The following is a 21,572-nucleotide window of genomic DNA, read 5'->3' on the forward strand; positions in this document are numbered from 1 at the left end:
GTGGAAAAAGAAGAGCCGAGGTTCCTGGAATGAATCCTAGGGCTCTGCATTGATTAGGAGGAGAAAACTTAGCCAAGGAGATGGAAGAAGAGTGAACAATGTGTATTGTAAGGCAGAGGGATAGAGAAGTAATAAATGTACATCTACCAACTGTACTGAAAGAGAACCAATGAGCTGGTTAAGAGGGCAAGCAAAGAAACTGTACAGACACCTGCCTATCTTATCAAACCATAGAGTTGTCACCGAGTGTTAGGAGTTGAAAACATCTACATCTACACATAACACTGCCTCCTTGGATTAATCCATTAGACTTAATAGAAAACTCATGCCTCAGTACAAATAATTTTGGGTGTCGTGTAGAGTCAGCCTTTAAAAAAAAACCCATTGTCATTATAATTCTCAAATTGCTTTTCTGCACCAGGAGAAGAAATGGGAAGTTGGAGAGAAAAAAAAACTGGAATGAAAATGCAACTGAGACTTCAAGCTCCAGTTTAAATGTGCAAGCACACCAGGCGTGCACATTTTAAAATAAAACAGATGAGCTATTTAAAATGTTTTATTGCAAAACTTAAAGATTGTCACCATTACTATTTTAAAAAACTTTAGAAAGCAATTTTTCTATTCTTTATACCTTTAAGTCCTTGGCTCTGATGTTCTGCTCCCCTGACCTTGATCTAATCACGAATATCTGTGCTACTTAATTACAATAAAAAAGCCTACATTGCACTCTAGATGGTGGATGCACATTTCTTTCTTCTTTGGTCACCTGCCAGTTCTCAAAATTATAGCAGTGGGAAGAAATGCAAATGAAGGCTGTGCTTGACAGCTAAACATAATGGAATGCATAGTCCACATTTGAAAAGTTACCTTAAAATAAAAGGTAGCATATAAAAAATCATTTCTTTAAGGTCACCTATGGCTTTGAATTACAGCTTTGAGGAAATTCCAATTTAGTCATCAGAGAGGTAGAAGCCAAAATAAAGATTATATACCTTGCTAGAGGGAAGACAGAGTTGTACTTCATCAGAGTTGGGTGATCTTATAACTTGGAAACAAGACAAAACAAAATCAAAACTTCAAAATATTTGTTTTTTGTTACAATTTTACTAGTAGCCAATAATTTTTTTTTGGTGAAATGTCCATAGAAAACTTACCTTATCACATGTTAAAAAATGTAACATATGGACCACAATAAGCTGGCAGTTAATTATATAGATCTGTATAACTTGAAGAACTGTATTTCTTTATTTAGATATATCTATTTTCAAATAGAAGATTGAGAGCAAATGGATGGCTACTAAATATTTATTTAGAAAAATTAAATCTAAAAATTATATATCTGTACATATGTGTGTGCGCACACACACACACACACACACACACACACACACACCAGAATTATTTGATAATTACATTCTCCAGAAAATGTCAGAGTGGTCTTTGAATAAAAGTTTATACTCTAAATTTTCCTCTTTTTTTTTTTTTTTTTTGCTCTTTAAGGCTGACAAGGAGGACCTCTCAGACACTTTTGTGCATGTTGAACCCATTTCACAGACTACCAGGAAGGTAGCTCAGACTGCTGAGCTGATCCACTGACCACAGAGTTCTGACAGTCAGGTGCGGAGGCTTCTGTGGCTGCTGTTTTCTATGCTTCACTGCCTCAGTATGTGTTGTAATAAAATGAGCCAGAGAAAAATAAAGCCTGGGTTTTGCTCCATTTTAGTCACTTTTGAGAGGTCCTGGGTAAGTCATTAAATAAATTGTGTCTCAGTTTCTACACTCAGTTTAACAATAATAATCACTGGTTGAGCATTTACCATATTCCAAGTATGTAGAAGGCACAGGGATTTCTAACTGTATTCATAAGTAGGTCATTTTAATGTAACATGGTAGATGAAATGGTAGAGATATGCTCAGGGTGCTTCCGGAGCAGAAGCAAAGTTTGTAAAGTCTAATCCATAGAAAGATACTCGGTGCCTTTCCTACCTGACTCGAGGTATGGTGAAGAAGAGACATGGTGAATGCACTTACTTTTTAAAAATATAACTCAGTGCATTGTTATTAGTGGTAGTTATATAGATAAGTAGTAGACACAGTGGTAGTAGTAAAAGCACTACCAAATATTAAGGCCATAGTTAAATAAGATAGATAAACAGATAGATCAAAGGAATGGAAGAGAAACTCTAGATGTAAATGACAGTGAAGGTGAAATGTCAAATTAGAGAAGAAATTATAGACTTTTAGTAAATCAAGTTCATTATTTGATAGTCATATGGAAAAAAGACAAATTCAGTCTTAAAATCTATTCTAATATAATTTCTAAATGGGTCAGAGATGTAGCAGTAAAAAAAATAATAATGTGAGTACCAAAAGAAAATATGAATGAATGAATAAATTCCTTTATCATCTGGGAGTGAGGAAAACTTTTCATCATAGTTCAGCCTTTAGAAGGAATAAAGGAGAAGACTGATAAATTTGATTATAAACATCATGCCCCTCAAAGGATAAATCAAACAAACAAAGTTAATAAGTCTTGTGTATGGGTGATAACAGAAGAAGCAAGGTTAAAAGACATATGCCAAATGAGGAATAATATTTACATCTACTCTCAGGGTTAATATCTTCAATATATAAAAATAATGTCTTCAATATATAATATCTTCGGAAAATTGAAGGAAAAAGTCCACAACCTCATAGAAAAAATGGACTAGGTATATGATTAAATAGTTCACTGAAAACATTCAAATTACTTTTCAGCAATGAAAAGAAGTTTAACTTTTTCCTTAATAAGAAAAATGTCAATTATACTTCAGTGAAATACCATTTTCCACCCTCATATTGGCAAAAATGAGAAGTGGCAGTGTATTGTGTTGGAGAGACTATGGGGAAATAGGCATTCTCATACATTTTTGGTGAAAATATACAGCATGGTACAATCACTATAGAAGGGAATCTGCCAATATATAGCAGTTACCTATAATTTACTTTTTGATTTAGCAATCCTTTGTGCAGGAATCTATCCTAAAGATATCTAGGGGAAAATGAAACGGGAAATATATATCAAGTTATTCATTAGAACCTACTTAAACGCACAAGTAGAGAAACAACCCAAATGTGCATCAATATAAGACTGGTAAAATGATCAGTGGTTCAACACACAATGGACTACTACGCAGCTATAAAAAAGAATGGAGAATATACAGCTATGAAACAACCCCTAGGTTATATTAAATGAAAAAAGCAGGTGAGAAAAAGTGTGAATAATATGCTACTGCTTAAATAAGAGGAAAAAATACATATACTCAGATACATACACACACATATCAAATTTTCGTATTTTCTTTAATTAAAAAAAAAAATAATTCTTTAAAAAATATGTAAATTGACACAAAAAAAGAATAGGAGAAACTATAGAAATATAAATACCTTGTTGTAGACATAAATTTTACATAATGTGAAATAAAATTTAAAAATACATCAAAGTATTAAAAAATAGAACAAATGACCATAATTGTATATAAAGTCAATGGTTTAGCCAGGTGGAGAGGAACTATACAAAGTGACTTTAATATCATAATAATTTTAGTGAATATTCTTGGGGGTTATAACATGAAAAAAATTGCAAGAAAAATCTTGAGACTTTTTTCAAGCAATCATGTTGCTGGTGTTAGTGTTAGTCTAAAATCATTCAATGTGTCTTTTGAGATAAAACAAATGTGCAGACATAATGCTGTCATTGAGAACCGGGATTTGGGGCATGAGAAGAAGTAGAGAAAAATCTGAGTTTGACAAGGTAGGGTAAAAATCCCATAGCACTGGTTTTGACTAGGGCATTCATGTAATTCAAAATGGTTATTCTCTTAGAAAGAAAGAAAAGAACAATTTCTAGCTTTCTGCACTGAAAAGAACTAGAAACTGTGATAAACTAAGTAGCAATAAGCATCCCCATTGCCAAGGTTGTAGTCTCTAAATATCTAAATAGTATTACATACAAAAAGGAACACTGTTTTTTTTTGTTTTGTTTTTTTTAGAAAGAGTTGATTAAAGGAAGGAAATGACCATAGGCTGTCTTACACCAGGAAGCAAGAAGCAGTCAAAGACAACAGAGGGCTGTCTGAAGGACTCAGGCACCAACATAAAGAGGACCTCACTGCCGAAACATGGAACAATTTGATCATCAATAATTGTAGTGGATTGAAACACATTAAACTTTTTATGTCTATGAATTAACAATAATAGATTTAAAAAATGTTTTATTGACATTTTTCTTTTAGAGAGAGTAGAAAGGAGAGGGAGAGAGAGAAACATTGATGTGAGAGAGAAACATTGCTCAGTTGCCTCCTGCATGTCCCCAGGGATCAAACCAGAGCATGTGCTCTGACTAGGAATTGAACCACTGGCCTCTTGTGCATGGTCCAGTGCTCAACAAACTGAGCTACACCAGCCAAGGTAATAATAGATTTTATTGTTAAAGGCAACTAATAGGTTCCCTTTGGAAAATATTGAAGCTCACCTCATGAATTTGAAAATCTAAAAACAGAGAGAAAGAAATAGATATCTCTTTTTCTTACATAAACTGTACCTCTGTGTGAGTAAATAGTTATTGAGACATTATTTCAGCTAATAAAAGCAGAAGAAATATAAAATATCACCACCTTGCAACTCCCAGTGGAGTGGTTGATTTGGGCAAAACTCATCAATAGGTGCTGATACTGAAAAGACAGATAATCAGACATTCTGCATCTTGGTTGGAGTTCATAACACCACCTATGAAGGAATTTTGCCCCCAAAAAAAAAAAATCTGAATCTGACTAAGTATCTAGGTCTATCAAACAATTTATGGAAAATAAGGAGGAGAAAAACCTGTTGGATGTAATCAGCCAAATCCAGACTATGGGAAATACTGTATTAAATGTTCAGATTTCTTAAACACATTTTTTGAAAAGACAGAGACAAAAGGGAAATATATGTGGCTGAAGAGATATGTCTATTATTTGGACTATATGAGCCTTATTTAAATTTGATTTGAATAAAGGATAAAACAAAAGAAAAAATTTGAAAAATAGGAACAATCTCCAGTGATTAGGTATTTGATGATAAGAAATTCTGTGTGCGTGTGAGATGACATTTTGATTATTTTTAAAAAAGTAACACATATAATATGTATGTTATATACACAAATTGAATGCTGTAATATTTAGTTTTTGCCTAAAAATTGCTGGGAGGGATGAGGGAAAAAATGAGTAAAAATAAGTTGGTAATTGCTAAAGCTGAGAGATAGATAGATGGGGTTCATATATGATTTCCCCCCTATTTTTGTTTATGTTTAAAACATTCCATTATTAAAACCACTTTAACAAGGGAAAACTAAAAGGAGATTGAGGTTATTGATATTCTTGCAGACTCTGTTGTTCCTACAGAATCTACAAATTCTGTGAGTTGAAAGAAAAGCCATAGGGAATCAAGGAGGAAAAAGATATGTCAAGAAAACCATAAAAAGCAAAAAGTTAATATAAAATGTGATTTACTTACATTTTTCTGGCTGATAAATCAGGTTATAATGCATCATATGAAGAGTTATCAGAGCCATAAGTGAAGACATAGAAGGAATAAGTAAAACTAGGACCCACGCCCCGGAGTGCTGAATGTAAGCTATTCCCAGGAAGACAACAGTTGCATTTAGGTTCGTGATCCAATAAAACCTGTGGTACACAGACAGAAAAAAAATAAAAACTGAGTTACTTCAGCTACAAATTGCTAATTTTAATGCTTTTACATAAGTGTAAGCTATATAATAATGGCATGTTAGCCCAACTACATTTTGCAAATATTATTAGATTTCCAAATAAGTTTATACTTATCAGCTGTCTTATCAGTTTCATTATCTTTGTTTCATTTCTATTTAGAAGAGATGTAGAAAGAGTGTTTTCTTTTATCTAAAACAGACGGTGACATATACTTTCTGTAAAGTGGCTGGCATAAATAGCTTGGGCTCTGCAGGTCATATGGTTTCTACAGCAACTACTCAATTCTGTGCTGTGGAGCTAAAGAAGCCATAGACAACTGACTACACTCGATGAACCTGGAAAGTTACATGGTTAAAGAGTTGACTCTTCTTCTTTATTCCTAGGAAAACTCAGGAATATTCAGGTTATAAGCAGACCATGCATTAAATCAAAGGAGTGAGTGTCAGCTGGATAAAACATTCAGTGTCTCCTTCTTGTGAATAGTATTACAAATAAGTAGCTATCTATCTCAGTTGTCTGATTTGCAAGTTGTGGGGAAATCATCTTTATCTCTCAACCTTTCGTTGGGTCTAAATCCTGCTGTTAGAATCCCATTGCAGAGGATGGATCCTTAACATTAACATAAAGATACTGTTGAGGTAAAATTAAATATGATAAAATGTACCCATTTAAATATAAAGTATTATGAGTTTTGATAAATGTTTTAGTTGTGCAAACACTAACAGACCTAAGTTATACAGCACCTACATCATCACTACAATTTATAGGATGCTCTGGGTTAATCAGGCCCACCCAGGATATCAGAATGATCTCCCCTTTGATTACCTCAAAAGTAATAGACTAGACCTTAATTACATTGCAAAATCCCCTCACCTTTGCCATATAACATAACACAATCATAGGGTGGTCTCTCGTCATCTTTGCCATATTTTATTGGGTAAAGTCAGATTCCCAGATTCAGGGGGATGGGTCTGTCAAGAACTGTGACACACGAGGAGTCATCCTATGGCATTTCCTGTACATCTCCTAATTGAAGGAGAGAGGAAATGAGGATGCAGAATTAAGTTGTTAATTAATTAAAGACCAGACTCCTTACCCTGCTCATTCCACTAGCTGGCTGAGGATGGAGGCTTGGCTTCCTGCTGTGCCCAACTGGCACACCCAGGAGGGTAAATTGGAGCACTGCCAGTTTCTGCTGGGCAGGGGATGGAAAACCAGCTCCTCTCTAAGCCTCACTAACACCGCTCAGGCTGGGAAATCGATAATGTCCTTGTCTGCTTCTGCCCAAGGGTGTGTGTGTTTGTGTGTGTGTGTAAAATATCAGATTTCTGTTTTCTGCTGAGACTATGGGGCCTGGGAGGTGTGTGTGAGTGTGTGTGTGTGTGTGGGGGGGGGGGCGTCCATAGCATTCAGCTGAAGTAAGGCAGGTATTGTCAATAAGATATTTTCTTTCTTTATTTAGCAGTTCAATGGTTTTAGATCTTATGTAATGTCAATGATACACTTTGAATTAATTTTTTCAGTAGGGTGACATGGGTAATTTTTTCTATATGATATAAAATTATTTCAACGTAATTGAAAATATGATCTTTTTCCCATTGGTTTTTTTGGCATCTTTGCTGAAAATCAATTGACCACATAAATGTGATTCTTTGTTCTGATTCTCAATTCTGTTCCACTAATCTATCCTTATCCCAATACCATTGTGTCTTTATTACCATTGTTTTTTTTCTTATTTTATTTTAAAAAGCTTTATTGATTTAACTGACATACAGTAAACTGCATGTGTTTAAAGTGTACAATTTGATACGTTTTGAAAATATATGTACCCATGAAATAATCACCACATTAAGAGACTGAACATATCTATCACTCCCCGAAGTTCCTATGTTCCTTTTGTAATCTCTCCCTACTGCCACCCCCTCCCTGTCTCCAGGGCCTACTGATCATTTTTCTGTCATTACAGATTAGTTTTCAATTGATAGATTTCTTTGTAAGTGAAATGATCAAATATGTACTCTATATCTGGATTCTTGCACTTAGCATAATTATTTTGAGATTATTCTATGCTGATGAGTTTATCAGTAGTTGATTCCTTTTTATCCCCAAGGAGTATTCCTTTATATAAATATACCACATTTTGTTTATCCATTTATCTATTGATGGACACTTTTCCCAGCTTATGGTTAATTACAAATAATGCTGTTTTGAACATTCATGTATCAGTCTCTGAATAGACATACACTTTCATTTCTCTTGGGTAAAGCATAGGAGTGGAATAGCAGGGAGATATGTTAGATGCATATTTAACATTTAAAAAAATTTCCAAATGGTTTTCAAGTAGATGTAACATATTTATATTACCACCACATATATATAAGAGTTCTAATACCTCCATATCTTGGGCAACACTTGGTATAGTCAATCTTTATTTTACTCATTTTAATAGATGTCTGGCTTTATTTTGCATTTCCTTAATGACTAGTTACATTGAGCATCTTTTCATGTGCTTATTGACCAGTTGTATACATTCTTTGGTAAAATTTCTATTTAAATCACATGTCCATGAAAAAAATTGTGTTTTATTATTATTATTGAGTTTTAAGAGTTCTTTACATATCCTGGATATGTCCTTTATCAATTATGTGATTTACAGATGTTTTCTTCTAGCTTGTATTTTGTCTTTTTATTTTCTTAACAGTGTCTTTGAAGAGGGCAAACCTAAATTTTAATGGAGTCCAATTATCTTTTTTTATTTTATCTTACAGATCATGCCTTTAGTGTTGTATCTAGGAAATATTTGCTTAATCCAAGGTCCATCTTTTTCAGAGAGGAAATCTGAGCATTGGAAACTGATTTATCCAAATCCTCACAGCAAGCTGTATTGTTGCAGAGCCAGGAGTAGAAGCCACCTGATCTGGTACAATGTCTAAAGAGAGGCTAGCTGGGCTCAGTCATTTTAATACTTCTTTCTGGCTATGGATTTTATGATACCATGGTTTAACATTTGAATTACCTTTCACTAATGGCTCTTAACATGTTTTATACACCATTAATTATAAATATTGTCCTTTCTTTTGGAAAGGTTGTCAGAAGACTTGAGTTTGAATTACAACTCTACAATCACATAATCTGTGATCTGAGGCTCTCTGGACTTTGTCTTTATCTTTAAAATAGGGATTATACCCTCTGCACAGAACTTTTGTAAAGATTGGATGAAGAACACAGACGGTAGCTGTATAGTGCCAAGGAAATGTAGTTGCTGTTCATTTTTTCCAATCTTAATTTCAGGAACAAAAAGAGCCATGAAACCAGAGCATAGTGACAAGGAACAAAGCCTTAGAAAAGAAGATGAAGCAGTTAACTGTGCTCTAGATCTTTTAGGTCCTTGAAATTCATAGTAGGAAGTTTGGACTTTACTTCTAGTGCATTGGGAAACCATCTGAAGGAATTAACCAGGGGGATGAAATGATCTATTTTTAAATGGAAAGAAATATTATTGTGTCATCTCTATGAATTGCAGATAGGGCTTGGTAAGGGGACCAGTCACAGCTTTTGTAATTGTCTGGATGAGAGCTAAGCATGAATTGGGCCATAGTGATAGCAAAGAAAAGGGAGAGAAGTAGATAGATATGTGATATTTATTTGGAAAGATGTGTCCAATTAAGCTAGTCTCCTTCCTATCCTATAAACAGACACGCTCATTCCCATCCCTGTGACTTTCATGTTCTTTGGCTTGCCCTGTCTCATTGTCAAAGTCCCATATCAAATGTCTTTTTCTTCATTTTTCTTTCGAATGTTCTACTTCTTCTTTTCTCTGACCTTATGAAGCAAATATTCATTGTCCAATTTTCACTTCTGTCAGTTTTGTTTTCTTACTTGTGGATGGTCAATTTCTCAGACAGCAGTACCTTATTCTTTTTTTTTTTTAAAGCTCATCTTTATTGTTGAATGTATTACAGATGTACCCTACCTTTTTTTCCCCATTGACCCCCTCTTCTCCAATCCTGCCCCCCTCCAGCCTTCCCCACACTATTGTTTGTGTCCACTGGTTATGCATACATGCATATAAGTTCTTTGGTTTATCTCATCCCACCCTCTGTCCCCCCTTCCCTTTGAGGTTCATCAGTCTAACAACTAATTTGCACTTTTAATTCCTTCATCTTTTTTGCCCATCCCCCCAACCCACCTCCCATCTGGCAACCACCAGAAAGTTCTCTGTATCTATGAATCTGTTTCTGTTATGCTGCTTATTTTGTTTATAGATTTAATTGTTGATAGATATGTATCAACAATTGCCATTTTATTGTTCATATTTTTGTTCTTCCTCTTCTTCAAGAAGACCCTTCAACATTTCATATAATACTGGTTTGGTGATGATGAACTCCTTTAGCTTTTTCTTGTTTGAAAAACTCTTGATATGTTCATCAATTCTAAATGATAGTTTTGCAGGAGAGAGTAGTGTAGGTTGTTGCTTTTCATCACCTTGAATATCTCTTGCCACTCCTTTCTGGCCTGCAAAGTTTCTTTTCAGAAATCATCTGACAGTCTTATGGGAGCTCCTTTGTAGGTCATGAACTGCTTTTCTCTTGCTGCTTTTAAGAGTCTCTTTTTTGGTATTTAATCTTTGGCATTTTGATGATGATGTGTCTTAGTGTGGTCTTCTTTGGGTTCATCTTGTTTGAAACTCTGTGCTTCCTTGACTTATATGTCTGTTTCCTTCACTAAGTTAGGGAAGTTTTCTGTCATTATTGTTTCAAATAGGTTTTCAATTTCTTGCTCTCTCTCTTCTCCTTCTGGCACCCCTATGATGTGAATGTTGGCACTCTTGAAGTTGTCCCAGAGGCTCCTTACACTATCCTCATCTTTTTGGATACGTTTTTCCTTTTGCTCTTCTGATTGGGTGTTTTTTTGCTTTCATATATTCCAAATCGATGGTTTGCTTCTTGGCTTTATTCTTTATTTCAGTAAGTGCATCCTTCATTCCTGGCTGGTCCTTTTTTATGCTATTGATGTTCTCACTAAGTTCCCTAGAGGTCTCCTTAAGTTCCTTGAAAGTCTCACTAAAGTCCTTGAATGTATCACCAAGTTCCTTAAGCAACCTTATAACCTGTGTTTTGAACTCTGCATCTGATTGATTGCTTATCTCCATTTTGTTTAATTCTTTTACTGGGGTTTTGTTCTTTTCTTTTATTTGAGACATGTTTCTTTGTCTCCTCATTTGGGCTGCTTCTCTGTGATTGTTCCTATGTATTAGGTAGAGTTGCTATATCTCCTAGGCTTCATAGGGTGGCCTATTGTTGTAGGTATCCTGTAGGATCTGATGGCACAGCATCCCTGATAACCCAAGCTGGGCCCTCGAGGTGCACCTCTAATGTGAACTGTACACCCATCTGTTGTAATTGAGTCTTGATTGCTGTTGGCACATCGATGGGAGGGATTTACTCAGGCTGATCAGCTGTAAGGACTGGCTGTGCCCACTGAACACTGGCTTCTGACTACCCTGAAAGATCAGCTGTGTAGGGGCCCACCACACAGAGCAAGATTTACTTTAGTAGAACTCTGGTACCCAATGAGTCCACTTATTGAGTGTGTCAGCTGTGGAGGTGGTTGGGTGGTGGTGTTTCAATGTGGTCTGAAGCTGTCCACTAGGTGTGCTGGCTCTGGGGCAAGGTCAGCCACTGCTTGTGTTCTATCTGGGACCACCCAGCTTAAGCTACAAAGTGATCTTCTGATGGCTGCTTCTTGTGCTGGGCTTGGAGGTGCCTAGGAAAAGCCAAGTTGTGAACCAAGGCTGGCTGCTTCTAGTGCTGAGCCTGGGGCCACTTAACAAGAGGTATGGGACTTGCTGAGACCAGATGCTGCTTGTTTGAGAGGTTTTAGGAAACTCTGAAGCAGGATCCAAGATAGGCCAATCCTATGGTAAAACCTTTGGGAACAGCTTGGGTGGGCTCGAAAAATGAGTGGAGCAAGGCCTCAGGGAATCACCGGCGCCAGGTAAACAGTATGAGCTAGTTTGCTCGAGTCCCAGATATGGTGGCCATTTGCAGCCCCATGGAAAGGCTCATCAAAGGAACATCAGCCTCCACCAGCATGTCTGTCCAGAAGAAAGCTACCTCTCCAGCCCTCATCCTGAGGCCAAACAACTCAGTTTTTTTCTGTATATCTCTGGCACCCCTCAAGCTGCCTCCCCTCCGAGCTTAGCAGGAGCAAGTCTGAGTAAGTCCATGCGCAGGCCCTTCAAGAGGAGCTGCCTGGGGCTCCTGAAGCCTCAGCCTCAGTTCCTGCTGGTTTTACAGCCAGAAGTGATGAGGACTTCTCTTCCTGGCACTGGAACCCTAAGCTGGGTGCCTGGTATGGGACAGGGACCCCTCACTCCTCAGAGAGGACCTTCCCAGCTGAGGTGTCCCTCTTGATTTCTATCTGCCACATGTAGGTGTGGGACCAGCCCATCTGCGCCTCCACCCCTTCTACCTGTCTCCATGTGGCTGCTTCTTTAATTTCCTAGTTGTGAAACTTCCATTCAGCTTGATTTCAGGTGGTTCTGAAGGATGGTTGTTCTGTAGTTTAGTTGTAATTCTGATGTGGTTGTGGAAGGAGGCGATACCGTGTTTACCTATGCCACCATCTTGACCGGAAGTAGCACCTCATTCTTTACATCCATGTCTCCATGGAACCTAGCACAGTTCTAGTTCCACAATAAATGTATAATAAATAACTCATTGATGAATAACATGGCATCTCATAAAAATTTCAACCAAACAAGCAACAACATTAAAAGAATCCAAAATTTTAATAATTGATCTAGGAAAGTAATTGCATATTCAACACGGCCATGCTGAGGAAACTGGTTTACTATAATTCACTAATAGAAACTTATCACCATGTAGGTGAGAGTCAAAGTGAGAATTTTCTAGGACAACTGCATAGAGTCCCCAGGCTCAGCCTCAGGTCATCCATTTATGCTGTTGCAAGCTGCACATCTGAGTCGTGGCTGCAGCAGCTGAGAGAAGCTAGAGCTGAAAGCACAGCTACATTTCTTTCAATCTTTAGGAAATTCTTTTTTTTTTTTTTTTATGTTAAGTATTGTTGAGAAAATCCAAGAGGACACTGTGTGACTCTTCAGCACACCACATGGTGATGTAAGCTGAATTCTCTAAAGAGGGTCAAGGAAAATTACAATTATTGCAAGACTTAAATCTTGTGAAAGGTAGTTACAAACCGAATGAAGAATTATAGGCTGAATATCTCTGTATAGAAAGTGATTTCACATAAAGTACTAAATGTATTTGAACAAATGCTACCCAACCTATTTGATTGTGTAATTTTCTGAAAGAATTACCTAGTACAAGGCATGTTTTATATATATCTTTGTTGATCCATGAACAGGACAAGCCATTGATAATTAAGGGTGAAATTGTATATATATCAATTGTAAAAAAATAAAAGAAATAAAAATCCACAGTTTTCAAACTCACCATTAAGACTCCTTTCATCTCATAGCTCACTAGCAAATTGAATATATAAAGCGCCTTTCACACAGAAAGTCAGAGAGCAAAGCACTAAAGCAAAATAAATACTGGTGATTAAGGAAAATTGAATGCAGCAGTAAAATATGTTTCTTTAGTCTACTTTTAAATACAGATTGGGAACTGCAAATAACTAGGAGTATATATAAGTGGTATTTTTTTTTGGTCTCCATGATTTAATATCATTAAATATGAATTGGGAAGAAAAAAAAACAAAAAAACCTTGTTGCTGCAAAAGTCAGCAATGTTTTTGAGATTATTTATTTTAAATATTTACCTGAATTTATTTACTATTAATTTAAAAACTCACTCAAATATTCTGCCATTTCTTAGATGGAATAATTTTGACATGCTTTAGACTGATTGTAAGTGATTTTTGGAGAAATGATTTAAAAGTGATTTTTGGAGAAATGATTTAAAATGATTTTCAGGTCTTTCCTAACCTGAAAAGTAACAAACTTTTAGGTCTCTATAGCATTAGTGGACAATTTTGAGAATTCAGAGTGAATATTTTATTGTGCATTGAACAATATTTTAGATTCTTGATCAGGGGATTTACAGCTTTTGAAAGGGCTACAGTTGGCTCTGGCTGATTTGGTTCAGCAATTAGAGCGTTAGCCTGCGGTACAGAGAGACCCAGGTTCAATTCCCTCTAAGGGCACGTACCTCGGTTGCAGTTTGTCCCCAGCCCTGGTTGGGTCGTGTGGGTGGCAGCCACTCGATGTGTCCCTTTCACATCGATGCTTCTCTCTCTCTCTCTCCCCCTCCCACTCTATCTGAACAAAATATATATATAAAAAGTTCTCGGGTGAGGATAAAAAGAAAAAAAGAAAGGGACACAGTTGAACTGTTCAGAAGAGAGTGAAACACCTGAATGTTGATTTCATGGTGAATGGCTGTTGTCTGTTGTTGCTTCTTTTAGCATACCAGTGGTGCACTGAAAAAGTTCGAAGAATACTCTGGCAGCCAAGAATTGGGAGAAAGAGGGAGCAAATAGAAATTTTATAGTTCTTACTTTTTATCTGTAAATTTTTTCCTACAGTGTTTTTAAGGAAATGGCAGTTGAATACAGGAAGATCTGTGATTTTGGTGAATGCACAGTCAGATGAAAGTAAGAGGTATACTTTTATTTCGGAAATGCGGGGTCATGTTCCACTCTCTTCCTCTCATTCTCACTGCCTCCCTCTTTGCTCCCATCCCCTTTCTCTGTTGCTTTATTTTATTTTCTTAAACTTTTTAAATTGAATTTATTGGAGTGACATTGGTTCACAAAACCATACAGGTTTTAAGTGTACAACTCAACAAAACATCTTCTACAGACTACTTTGTGCCCTCCTCACCCCATGCAAAAGTCTCTTTCTGTTCCCATTTTCTCCCCCTTTGCCCACCTCCACTTTATCCCCTCACCCCCCTTTCCAACTGGCTAACACCACACTGTTGTCTGTGTCCATGGGCTCTACGTACAAGATTTTTCGCTTAATCCAATCATCTTCTTTGATCCAGCCCCCTACCACTCTCCTCTCTGACAGCTGTCAGTCTGTTCCATGTATCCATGCCTCTGGTTCTATTCTGTTCATCAGTTTATTTTGTTCGTTAGATTCCACATATACGTGAGATCATATTTGTATTTGTCTTTCTCTGACTGGCTTATTTCACTTAGCATAGTAATTTCCAAGTCAATCCATGCTGTTGCAAAAGGGAATATTTCTTTTTCTTTCTTTCTTAACAGCCCAGTGGTATTCCATTGTGTACATGTACCACAGCTTTTATATCCACTCATCTACTGATGGACACTTGGGCTGTTCCAGCTCTTGGCTACTATAAATAATGCTGCAATCAACACAGGTGTGCCACCATACCAATTTGAACAGTTGTATATATATATATATATATATATATATATATATATATATATATATATAATTTTCTCATTTTCTGAGTTTAAGACTTTTGAACCAACTCATGTTTACTGATGAACCCAAGTCTGTACTTATGCATCTACCAAACTTAAAAACCACCAAGCAGAGCTTAAGACAAAGCAGGAGGCAGCAGGAGCAAAAAGAAATATAAGAAATTTGTCTCCCCACCCCCTTCCATATTCTTTGGTTTCTACAGTTACATGCTGGAGAGAAATTCTGAGTGTATTTCCCGAGAGCTAACAATTTTGGCAGAGGTAAAGAAGAAAGTGCCTGTTGCTATTAGGGTGAGTGAGAAACATTTGTTAAACTTGGCTAGAGCCCATGCACATAGAATTTTGGAAGGTCTAGTGATTTTCTTTAAAGCTATTTATAGGCTCTTCCTCATTATGCAACTGAGAGGGTATTTTGAGTATTAATGAGTATATAAGATTATTCCATGGACTGCTTTAATTTTGTTGGCTGAAATGTACCTTATAAATTACAACTTCATGATTGCAGAATATATGCAGATTCATATTTTGTTTCTTTTTTCAAGGATTATGTAGAACTTCCGAATCAGGTGGATTTCAAAATGTAAAAAATTACTATGAATCATCAAAATTTCCAGACCAGTCTGCCACACATTAGGTGTGTTCAGTCAATGTGTAGTTCCATTTCTCTTCAAAGACATCTCTAGACTACATTTGGAATCCCCCATTCCGTATGTCTCTGGAACTGTTTTCAAAATCCTGAAGCACTTGCTAAAACTGCATTTCTTAGCAATGCTTCTAGAAAATTCTCATTTAGGAGGTTGGGGTGAGGCTCTGAGACAACACTCAAGTGAACTTTAAAATATTCTGGCAAAATGCTGTGGGATAATACAATTTTACCCCTAGTGTTTCCCTAAGATAAGAGATACTACATTTGAGTAAGCATTAAAATCAGAACATTTTAACATGAGACAGATGTCATGAAGGGTCAATTTGAATACTAGATGCTCAAAATTTCTGGAATAGAGTAAGTCTCTAGACTTTTTCAAGAACTTTACCAATATTATATTTGGCCCTTTAAATCATGTATAATTCACTCTGGTAACTAGTTAGCAACAGACTATGATGTGCAGATGCAATGTAAATGATCAGGTGAAGTACGTAGAGAAATGTGGAGGCAAGGATTGAGGTTAATTGTGGGAGAATTTAAAATGATGGTCACCAGAAAACTTAATTATCCACCTTCTTTTTGCTTCCAGCAAAGACTCTGCCACACAAAATAGAACCAGTCTCAGAGAGAACAGACAGACAGCTGTCAGAGGGGAGTGGGGCTGGGTGAAAAGGTAAAGGGATGAAGCAAAAAAAAAAAAAGAAAAGAAAAGAAAACCCTCATAGACAGACAGTAGTATGGTGATTACTAAAGGGCAAGGGGGTGGGGGGAGGTAGAAGAGGGTAAAGGAGGGATACATGGTGATAGAAGGAAACTTGATTTGAGATGTGAACATACAATACAATATACAGGTGATGGATTATGTAATTATACACCTGAAACCTATATACTTTTATTAACCTATGTCACACCGATAAATCCAATTACAAACAGATTCTGCACAGGTGTATTTACCTAGATGATCTCCAGTGTGGTGACTGTTAATTGTACACCTCAGATTTTAGCTGGAAGAGCTAGGTTCTGCTCTGGATAATGGAGCAAGGATGTTGGCAGATTATTATGCCTCTCAATTTTATGGAGGTTCCTGTCATTCTTTCAGCGAGGTGCACAGTGGAGGAAGATCCAGTACCAGATGGTGATGTTGGCTGGGGTGGTTTTACTCACCTGCATTTGGCAGCTCTACTTGGAAGTGGTGCTTTCAACGCCTGAAACTTCTAATCTACACCATTTAACACGATCACCAGGAAGTTTTAGGTGGTGGAGATACAATGACACACTCATTAAAGGTCCTGTAACTGTGAACATCTGACATCTGTGCTGAAAACAGAGCTGGAAGCAGCCTTCAAGGGGTTATAGATCAAGTGGTATGTTTTTTTAAATATACCACCGACACTGGTTACATTAACCAGGCTTATAATTTCTAAAGGCATTTTTTTATCGGAGAAATAGATGATAAGTGAATGGGCTGCCCCTTTGAAAGATAGCCTCCTCTTCAATGGCTTCCCTCTTTTCCAGAATTTAGATGATTTTAGCTGGTGACTTATCTGTCATTTAATAATAATAGTAATAGCCGTCCTGATTTGAATACCTATAATGTGCTAGGATACTTTGCATGTAAGCTGTACAATAGCCCTTCAAGGTATTCTCATTTTGTGCATGAGAGACCCGAGTCTCTGAGTGGTTAAGGAACTTGCTGAAACTATGAAACTCCTAAGTGACAGAGCCAGGCAGCTGTCTGGCTGCCCAGTGGGGTCCCTGTCGGTCTTGCCACCAAACCCTGCAGTATGTACAGAAATAGTTAACGTTCGTTTCCATAAACTGAAACCAGCAGCTGTTGCTCAAAATAATCCTGTAGTTTGGGGTTTAAACTGCAATTTTCTTTTTAAAAAAGCAGAAACAAGATTCAGCTTTAAAGAGCTTATTACTCAAAGAATCCTTTTCCACAGTAACGAATAACACCCTGATTCTTCCTACACGTTTCTAGGTGCTTTAACTTTAGGTTTTAAAAATACTGCCTGGTTCTTTTTATTAGCGATTTTAATGAAATTAGGAAATATTAGGTAATCAAATTGAAGTGTGTTCATCCTAAATTTGGTCTGGCTCCTCACAGCTGCAGAAATTCATTTTTATCCCATCCCCCCCCCCCCTTTACAAAGTCCTAAAGCACAAACCCATTGGGAGTCCCCTCCATTTCCCAAAGGAAATATTTCATTCATATAATGTCTCCTTTGTAATCAACAGTGAGAAATGTCACTTTGATTAAACACAACTCAATGACTAAGACCATAGTACAATAAATTCTCCAGAGCTATCTTTCAGAACAACTGATTGCTCTCCACTCTTAATCCTCCAGAGTCTTATTTAATCAAAATGATGTTGCTAATTAAGGATTAAAACTTCCGAATAGAATTAAAAAAATGATTTTTTTTTTTCTCCTTTGGGCAGGTCAAGGAGGCAGAATTTGCTATAAAGAAGAGTTCCTTCTACCTTTGGTAAAACTGCATTATTCTCTGACATTTGGACTTAATCCAAAATAGGCCTGAGTGGTTTGTAATATTAATATAATTGGGGAGAGAAACTAACTGCCTTGGATAGCTACATGTACCTAGCTCATATTTTTTTCATTTAATGATTTTAATATAAATTTTCTTAAAACATTTTGTCTGATGATCCCTGTGCATTGCTTTATCTGTTGCTAATATTATTCATTGTTAACACTGGAAAGACAGACTATTTTAGAAAAATGTTGGCAATCCGTTTCACAGACAAGTACGAACAAAAGTCTTAATGTATCTCAGACCTGTTTTGACATCCACTGATGAATAACAATAAAAGCAACAAAATTCTCTATTAAATGTTGAAATGCTCTACCGTAAGATCAAAATTTCAAATTTTTAAATTTATATTTGATGATAAAAATTGGTTTCTTAAGACCACATAAAACTGTATAAGGAGCTCACTGGAAAAGACAAAGATCCACAGAGAGGTGGTTTGGTTTCAGGGAGCACAAACTCCTTTAGAGGATGGGGACGAAGTGAATGCAAAACAGAGGCATGGGTTGATGTTTTAAAGAACTGTGCAATGTTTCTATCCTTTTATATTCCCTCTGCGTTGCCCTCTGAATATATCATCCCTGCCAAATTAGTCTAATTCAATGTAATAACTAATAATAATAGCTCCCCTTATTGATCACCTACTGTGTGCCAATTTCTCTGCCAGCAATATGCACATTAGTACCTCTAATAAAGCCCAAGAAGAAGTATTATTATAACCCTGCAAAAACGATTACACTGAAGCTTATAAAGAATAAATGACTTGACCAAGGTCAGGCAGTTTGTATTAAATAGAGGTGAGACTTCCCTCCAGGCCTGCTTGGCTCCAAAGCCACATTCTCTTCCATATGTCAAGCCATTTCACACTTGTTTACTTGGAGGATAAGTTTATCAGTGTGTTTCCAGAGGAGCTGGTAAGACGTGTTGCTCTGCACCTGACCCATGTTCCTGCCATCAGTGACTGAATCGCTGTCACAGGCGTCCACACATTGTGAATTCCCTAGCCCAGCCCATGAAGACTGAACCACTACCATCAGAATGGCGCCGGAGACCAAACAAAGAGAGATCCCAGGAGGGAGAGGAATGCCGTAAACCTGTTTCTTTCCCAACCCTGCTACCTACCAGTTAAACGACGTTTGTTTCTGTGATCCGTGCTCCTGGAGGCTGTGAGCACCCAGTGGACAAACGATGGCTCTTACTCCTCCTGTGCCCAGGCAGGTGGCCACCAGTGCCAGGTAAAACAGCCTGCTCTGCACCTTCTTTGGTATGCTGTTGATCACATGGCGACTACCTATATAGAAATCTTCCAAAGGAAAAGCCACCATCGACAGCAAAGCAGTGCCTGTAGACGGGGGTGGGGGCGAGTGGACAGAGAAGAAATGTGTCATAAACCGGGTGAATCACCAAATCACAGCATAAATAAGGTTTTTCCTCTCAAAGTAGCATACTGATGTAATTGTCTTATTAAAATATGTTAACCATTGCCATTCCGGAGAGAGCGTGATTTTTCTAAATGTGAAAATTTCTCTTAATAGGTATTTTAACTAATCTAGAGTCTTCATTTTCCCCCTTAAGCTTGAACTATCACCCCCCCACCAAGATCGTATAAGCAAATCATGCCCATTTTAACAAAATTAAAATAATTCAGAAACATATCATGTAAGGAACGAAAGATGCCTGTATTCTTATCCCCAGAAAAACCACTACTAACAAGGGCTATTTTTTTCTTAATCAATAGAGTGATTAAAAACAGCATGATCTCAGACATCTGAGAAGCCGGTTAAGTAAAATGTCTTAATAACATTACTGTAGTTAGAGAGGAACACAGCCTCTCTATTCCGTTCCTACTTCTCTTTCTCTTTTCAGTGCCCTCTTTCTCTCATTTCTCATGCGGTGGGTGGCGCCTCCTTCGCTGCACACAGGGGTGAGCAGGCTGGACACAGGGTGTGAGCTGGGTGACGCGCTGGAGCCGAAGAAGGGGAGGACAGAGAGACACTGACGAGGGAGGGTTGAACCTTCCTCACAGGGGCGCACTTGAAGACGTTCCTTGTCTAATAGAAATCACAATTCATCGCCATACTTTTGATAATCTCCTTATAACCTGCAAAAACATTTCTATGTAATATGTCGTTTCCTCTTCAAAAAACTTTGTGCTGTCAGAGGATGGATTTTTTTCATTCCAATTTTGCGGAAAGGAATTAAAAAAGGAAAGGGTCAATGAGGTGAAGTGACTCAGTCAAGGCTACCAAGTAAACTCAGGTGTAGTCTCCCTTTTCTTGGAAGTCCTGTTGTCCAGTAGTCAAATCATGTATTTAAAAAAATCAATTTGATTAGCAAAAAAAAAAAAAGGCTTCTGCATGTTAATTTTAGTATTTTATGATTTTAGTATTCATATTTTTGGCATACATTTCATATGGTTAGGTTTCTCAATTAGACGACCAGCTCCTTAAAGGCAGAAAACGGTTCTAAGGATTCTGTGGCTCTCACCATGTGAGGAATACACGCCCACAGTCGTATTTGGTAACATTGATTTATCATGAGGGCAGGCCCTTTTAACTATTGAGTTTGAAATACTTCCTATTAAGGTTAGCCAGACATGAAATCCTCTGCCCTCGCTCTGCCCCTCAGTGCGCATCTCTGGAAGGGGAAGTGAGGCCGGGCCAGGCAAAGGTTAGCGAAAGAGGACGGGCAGAGGAATTACTTCTTGCAGCAACTATTTATTTAAATACAAAGAAGTTTTAGTTGTACTTTTGTGTGAGAAAGGGACTTCCATCTTTTGAGAACATGTCATACCATAGTGATTTTATTAGATCACAACTTTATTTCTAGCTGCTACAAAATTGATGTAACGGAAACACACATCTATGACACCTGTGATAATAAGTCTACCACGTATGAGCTACTGTGTACTGCAGACTCAGCACACCTGGACTGGGTAGCTTTGTGTGAAGCACCAGGATGTGTCATCTCCCCTGCTAGGTGGGGGTGGGCACTGGCTCTTCTCTTGAGGAGCTAATGAGTCCAAGACAGGGCGGACATGCAGGTGGACAACTGTCCTGTGAGGTGATAAACGTGATCATACAGGTATGATCAGAGTGTGGTTGAGCACAGAGAAGTGAACGATAAACACTCAATAGGCCTGATGAAGAGCAGGAATGTCAAGTCTTGGATACGGGTGGAAAGTTA

At 37.3% G+C, this 21,572-nt stretch overlaps 1 protein-coding gene across 1 annotated transcript in view; it reads right to left on the reverse strand.

Moving 5' to 3' along the window:
• Positions 1-21,572, reverse strand: part of SLC15A5 (solute carrier family 15 member 5) — a 79,144-nt gene that overhangs the window by 54,650 nt on the left and 2,922 nt on the right. Inside the window, exons 2-3 of the mRNA XM_036250723.1 lie at positions 19,509-19,728; positions 5,533-5,702 (exon numbers count right to left, since the gene is read on the reverse strand). Coding sequence (XP_036106616.1) covers positions 5,533-5,702; positions 19,509-19,728 — 390 coding nt within the window. The remainder of the gene's footprint in view (positions 1-5,532; positions 5,703-19,508; positions 19,729-21,572) is intronic.

The sequence above is a fragment of the Molossus molossus genome, unplaced genomic scaffold (genome assembly GCF_014108415.1).
Source record: "Molossus molossus isolate mMolMol1 unplaced genomic scaffold, mMolMol1.p scaffold_m16_p_10, whole genome shotgun sequence".
In the NCBI taxonomy this organism is placed as follows: Eukaryota; Metazoa; Chordata; class Mammalia; order Chiroptera; family Molossidae; genus Molossus; species Molossus molossus.